This window comes from Pseudomyrmex gracilis, unplaced genomic scaffold (genome assembly GCF_002006095.1).
Source record: "Pseudomyrmex gracilis isolate BER0280 unplaced genomic scaffold, ASM200609v1 scaffold_2495, whole genome shotgun sequence".
NCBI classification, from domain to species: domain Eukaryota; kingdom Metazoa; phylum Arthropoda; class Insecta; order Hymenoptera; family Formicidae; genus Pseudomyrmex; species Pseudomyrmex gracilis.
In genome coordinates, this window is record NW_018023079.1 from 6,981 (window position 1) to 13,042 (window position 6,062).

The 6,062-nt window shown below is 28.9% G+C and overlaps 2 protein-coding genes across 2 annotated transcripts; both read right to left on the reverse strand.

Moving 5' to 3' along the window:
- Window positions 1–21: 21 nt before the first annotated feature.
- On the reverse strand, window positions 22–1,200 carry LOC109862844 (putative nuclease HARBI1). Its single transcript, XM_020442996.1, has 3 exons — window positions 1,086–1,200; window positions 383–897; window positions 22–54 (listed from the first exon to the last, which is right to left on the reverse strand). The coding sequence occupies exons 1-3, from the start codon at window positions 1,198–1,200 to the stop codon at window positions 22–24; spliced, it is 663 nt and encodes a 220-aa protein (XP_020298585.1).
- Window positions 1,201–1,704: 504 nt separating this feature from the next.
- Window positions 1,705–2,725, reverse strand: LOC109862845 (putative nuclease HARBI1). The gene is made up of 2 exons (XM_020442997.1): window positions 2,614–2,725; window positions 1,705–2,219 (listed from the first exon to the last, which is right to left on the reverse strand). Exons 1-2 carry the CDS (start codon window positions 2,723–2,725, stop codon window positions 1,705–1,707), a joined length of 627 nt encoding a protein of 208 aa, XP_020298586.1.
- Window positions 2,726–6,062: the final 3,337 nt, after the last annotated feature.

Here is a 6,062-nt window from a genome sequence, read left to right on the forward strand (position 1 = left end):
TTGTGATCTCATGTTGTGATCTCATGAAGCAGTATGTTGTTCTACTTCTACAATCTACAAAAAGCATAAAATACAAAAAGTTTTATAAAGTACAAAGAGCATACCTTATATATAACATAACACTTGTAAAAAGTGCCAAAACATTAAGTTATTTATGTTACGAATAATGTATTAAGTTAATAAAGTGTTCAGATAGAATAAAGATATTAGATATATAAAAACTATAAATATATAGATATATAGAAACTAAAAACTATGTGCAAAAAACAAAAAGTTGTTAAACAAACATATCTGTTGTTTGAAAAATGAATATTTTATATTTTTGTAAAATTTATCATTAAAGTTACCTTGAGAAATACTCATCGATGAGTGCTCGTCTTACACTATTGTCCGCTACTTCTACTTCCAGTTGATCCCCATTATTATTTCCAATTTCTTTGTCAGGCACATCCACATATACTGGAGGTTCTTCTTCGTTTTGATTTCTGGCTATGTTGTGGAGAACTGTTGTTGCTACAATGATGTCTTGCACAGTCTGAATTTTAAGTCTCATACCTAAACTCAAAACTGGAAATCGACGTTTCCAAACTCCAAATACTCGTTCACCAATATTCCTNGTTCGTATATGAGCGTAATTGTAACGATTTTCGGCGACAGTATTTGGATGCAAAAAAGGAGNAAGAATATATTTTCTGTTTGGATATGCGCCGTTAGCAAGTAATATTCCTGAATGAAACTCGCCTTCCTCGAATCTTCGACGTAGTCGACTATGTTGAAAGATTGTTGCATCATGAGCAGAACCCGGCCATCTAGCCACTATGTCTATAATTCTCATCTTATAATCGCAGACAACTTGCGTATTGAGAGAAAAGAATCCTTTTCGATTTCTAAATTCTTCTGCATGTTCATTTCTTAAAAAAATTGGTTATGACTATTATTTATTATATAAAATGAGTAAATATAAACTCTCAATTATTTTATTAGAATTAATNTAACAGTAAATACAGTTTAGATAGGTACAGTTTTGACAGTTTAGATAGTTTACTTTTTTTATAGTTCATAGTTTACATTTTGTTTTAACTTACCAGGAGATTGTATCCTAATATGTGTTCCATCCATGCATCCAACAACTCTTGGGAATTTGTACATTTCATAAAATGCCCGTTGCATTGTGCGAATTTCCATAATTGATTGAGGCATAGTGATCATTNTTGCTGATAAAGAAGCAATGATCATAGATACTTTTGCAACGACTCGAGAAGCTGTACTAATGCTTACTCCACTAAAGTCGCCACAAGCATGCAGAAAATTACCCGTGGCATAAAATCTCAAAGTTAATAGTAACTGGTTGATCGGTGTCAATAATCTTGATATTAAAGATACAGTACAAAACATAATATTATAAAATATAAATCAACAACTACTCCACAAGTAATGTCGTTTAATAAACTAACTTTATTATTAACTTTATTAGTAATACTTATTTGTTCCAGAGTACTAACAATCGATTTTTAATTGTGCACAATAATTCAAGTACAGTATTTTTTTTCAAACAAAATCTTTCAAAAAATTTTATGTCATCCCATTTTTGAAAATTGTCCGGTTTCTTTCTCATTGTATATGGTCTTCTTTCTACAAATTCCATATCATCATAATCATCATCATTATNTGAGTGCTCGTCTTATACACTATTGTCCGCTACTTCTACTCTTCCAGTTGATCCCCATTATTATTTCCAATTTCTTTGTCAGGCACATCCACATATACTGGAGGTTCTTCTTCGTTTTGATTTCTGGCTATGTTGTGGAGAACTGCTGTTGCTACAATGATGTCTTGCACAGTCTGAATTTTAAGTCTCATACCTAAACTCAAAACTGGAAATCGACGTTTCCAAACTCCAAATACTCGTTCAACAATATTCCTCGTTCGTATATGAGCGTAATTGTAACGATTTTCGGCGACAGTATTTGGATGCAAAAGAGGAGAAAGAATATATTTTCTGTTTGGATATGCGCCGTCAGCAAGTAATATTCCTGAATGAAACTCGCCTTCCTCGAATCTTCGACGTAGTCGACTATGTTGAAAGATTGTTGCATCATGAGCAGAACCCGGCCATCTAGCCACTATGTCTATAATTCTCATCTTATAATCGCAGACAACTTGCGTATTGAGAGAAAAGAATCCTTTTCGATTTCTAAATTCTTCTGCATGTTCATTTCCTAAAAAAATTGGTTATGACTATTATTTATTATATAAAATGAGTAAATATAAACTCTCAATTATTTTATTAGAATTAACCCTCCGGAGTTACACTTATTTATGCTACATAGCATTGGAGTTACACTGGGTGAATTTTACCGAAGCGATTTTCTAACGCTTATTACTGAGCGTTAAAACAAGCTTTTGAGACGTATTTTTCAAGCCACTAACCAGACCCCCCCTCTCCCCTCTCCGAAGATACACACAAATGTTAGTTTCGATTCGGTAAATTTTACCCAGTGTAACTCCGGAGGGTTAATGTAACAGTAAATACAGTTTAGATAGGTACAGTTTTGACAGTTTAGATAGTTTACTTTTTTTATAGTTCATAGTTTACATTTTGTTTTAACCTACCAGGAGATTGTATCCTAATATGTGTTCCATCCATGCATCCAACTCTTGGGAATTTGTACATTTCATAAAATGCCCGTTGCATTGTGCGAATTTCCATAATTGATTGAGGCATATTGATCATTGTTGCTGATAAAGAAGCAATAATCATAGATACTTTTGCAACGACTCGAGAAGCTGTACTAATGCTTACTCCACTAAAGTCGCCACAAGCATGCAGAAAATTACCCATGGCATAAAATCTCAAAGTTAATAGTAACTGGTTGATCGGTGTCAATAATCTTGATCTTAAAATTACAGTACAAAACATAATATTATAAAATATAAATCAACAACTACTCCACAAGTAATGTCGTTTAATAAACTAACTTTATTATTAACTGTATTATTAATACTTATTTGTTCCAGAGTACTAACAATCGATTTTCAATTGTGCACAATAATTCAAGTACAGTATTTTTTTTCAAACAAAATCTTTCAAAAAATTCTATGTCATCCCATTTTTGAAAATTGTCCGGTTTCTTTCTCATTGTATATGGTCTTCTTTCTACAAATTCCATATCATCATAATCATCATCATTATNAAGTTCAAAAATGTTGTTATTCACAAGCAACAAATCCATCGTAGTATGTTTGTTTTCAAGAAAACAACCACAATTATTAATTCTCCTAATTCTTTAGGTTATGTTGAGAAAGAACATTGGCGCAGTTGTTATTCGATATAGCGACCGACCGAATCAATATCTGCCAGATATCCGNTTTTATCAAAATCAGAATTTTCGGATTCGCGAGGTTCCCTTGTTAGTGAAAAAGTACATTCTTATAATTATCATAGTTATATACGTAAAAAAATGTAAATATTAAAATATTGCATCTATTTTGTAATATCTGAACTATCCTGTTTTTGCAAAAGTACAAGTAAAATTTTAAATAAAATTATAAATCTATACATATAAATATAACATTCCATAAAAATAATGCTTCAAACTTTTGCTTGTTTTCTTTTTGTCCAGTCCAACTAAATTTTGCAGCTACTTCGTCTGTAAATAATAGTTTCATAATCCTTGTAACTGTTTTTTTTCATAGTACTTTTTGCAGAGAAATAAAGTGCCGATGTCTGGAAAAAAAATTAATTGTAATAACATGGTATTTAGGATAATATTGAAATATTTACATTAAAAAAAAACAAATAAAACAATAAGTAATANGAATATTAGTTCTATTACAAATAAATATTCTTCAATTTAAAAAATATCCAAATTTTTCTAAACAACTAATAAACATGCAAATACACATTTTAGTATTCGATAAAATTTTTATTCACACACTTACAACTTGTGTTTTTAATGTTTTGTCACTTTTTAATTGTTCAATGTTTCTTACATCATCAAGACTTGTCATGGGAAATTTTTCATCTAAGATGTTGTTTTCAGTATCGGAAATCTGATTTTCCAATTGCTCAGAAAAATTGTTCTGTTTCTTGTTCAATAAAGACTCGCATTTCTTTACTNGATTAGTAATTTCTATCAAACTTTTAATAATAAATGTTTTGAAATTTTTGTCTTCTGCGGAAAAACAAGCACCAGTAATATTATTTGTTTTTAATTGATATAATTTATAAGTACATATAAAACCTAAAGTTTAATGCTTATATGGTAATATTCCAAACATGAAAATCGATTTTACTCGTAGTTTCTTGACTTGTGTTACGTGTAACATTTTTTTCCCAAAAGTTGTCAATTCTATCTTTCAGAGAACCTGAATTGTTTGATTTCTGATATTCATCAATCACTTCTTCCATCTCAATATCGGAATCTGATTTATTTTTTTCATAATAATCTATATTTCTCATTACCCTGGACATAGATGTAGCTTTTAAAGATGGTTTTGTATACGTCAGTTGTAGAGGTTTTTATTTCTTCGACAACTTTTCAACAACATCATCATCTTGAGACTCATTATCTTGAGAGTCAGAACTAGTAAATGTTTTTTTTTCCGTAATTTCCTGTTACGCTTGTTTTTCTCTTCATTTGAAGCAGTATTAATGTTAGATATTTTCTCTGCTAATTTTTCTTTTTCTCGAGCCCTTTGATAAGTTTCTTTTGATAAAAAACGTTATTTATAAAAATAAGAATAATTATTATTATTATTTCTATTATTATTAATAAAATTTATTTTTATAAATTCAATAAATTTGTAGTTGATGAAAATCATGAATCTTTTGATAAACTCTCAAGAAAAAATCCATATAATACTAATATAATACAAATATGGCCATATATTTTATATTTGTACGTTCACGCATATAGTATTTATTGCCAATTGTAATTATTTTTATTATTATCATCATATATAATGTATCAAATAAATAAAATTACTTATCAGAAGCCTTATAAGATTACAAATACGTAATCTTATATAAAATTCTTCTAAATTTTTCTAAGCGATTATATATATTTCATATATATAATTATACATATATATATACAATATTATACAACCTATAAGTATGACCATATATTATTTATAATTATTATACATATAATTATACATATATGATGCTTTATAATTACATATTAACTTTCTTTTTGTGTTTTTTATAAAACATATATATATATAAAGATAATCTGATATTTACGTATCTTAATATTTATATAAGTCAATGATTTACCATAGAATATGCAAAATTAAAATTAAGATTAAAATCAATTACTAGTCTTGCAAAAATTTCAATTGCTTGAAATTGAAGACAAATTTCAAGCAATTGAAATTTTTGCAAGACTAAATAAATGTATACTTTAATTTTAAGAATAGATCAATATTTACCTGCTGCCCCATATATAAATTCTATCTCATATTTTTCCCATTGTACGTTTACTTCAGCACAAGATTTAATCAAGTTGATACGTTGGGCTGAATTTACATTCGATGGCCAAGATGTATATTTCTTGTCATTTGTTAACCATTGTTTTGGTACTGTAACCAAACCATCTTTTACTAAAATTATATAAAATATATTTTTCTCCTGTACTTTTTCTAGAAACAATAAAAATTATTCTACATTAGTTTTACAAATAAAAAGATTTTTATATCTGTTAGAAGCTCTTTCGACAGAACACGGTTAATGCAAACACAGATGGCTATAGTTTCTTCTATATAAGATTATGAACAAAATTTACTGTTAATCTGCTAACATCTTGCACTGAGCTATTTAAACAATAGTACTTACCTACAACATTCATAATGTGAATGGATTTGATTTACTTTTGCTGTCAAATACGAATAATTCAAAACTAACAGAATGTAGACTTTTTTGTAGACAATTCTGCAATCTTTACCCTCCGGAGTTACACTTATTTATGCCACATAGCATTGGAGTTACACTGGGTGAATTTTACCGAAGCGATTTTCTAACGCTTATTACTGAGCGTTAAAACAAGCTTTTGAGACGT

Bases quoted from the DNA above. Each gene is read 5' to 3' on its own strand.
- LOC109862845 (XM_020442997.1), bottom strand. From the start codon at position 2,725: ATGCCTCAATCAATTATGGAAATTCGCACAATGCAACGGGCATTTTAT. The intron at 2,220-2,613 runs GTAGGTTAAAAC...CAATTTTTTTAG, and splicing joins TATTAGGATACAATCTCCTG to GAAATGAACATGCAGAAGAA.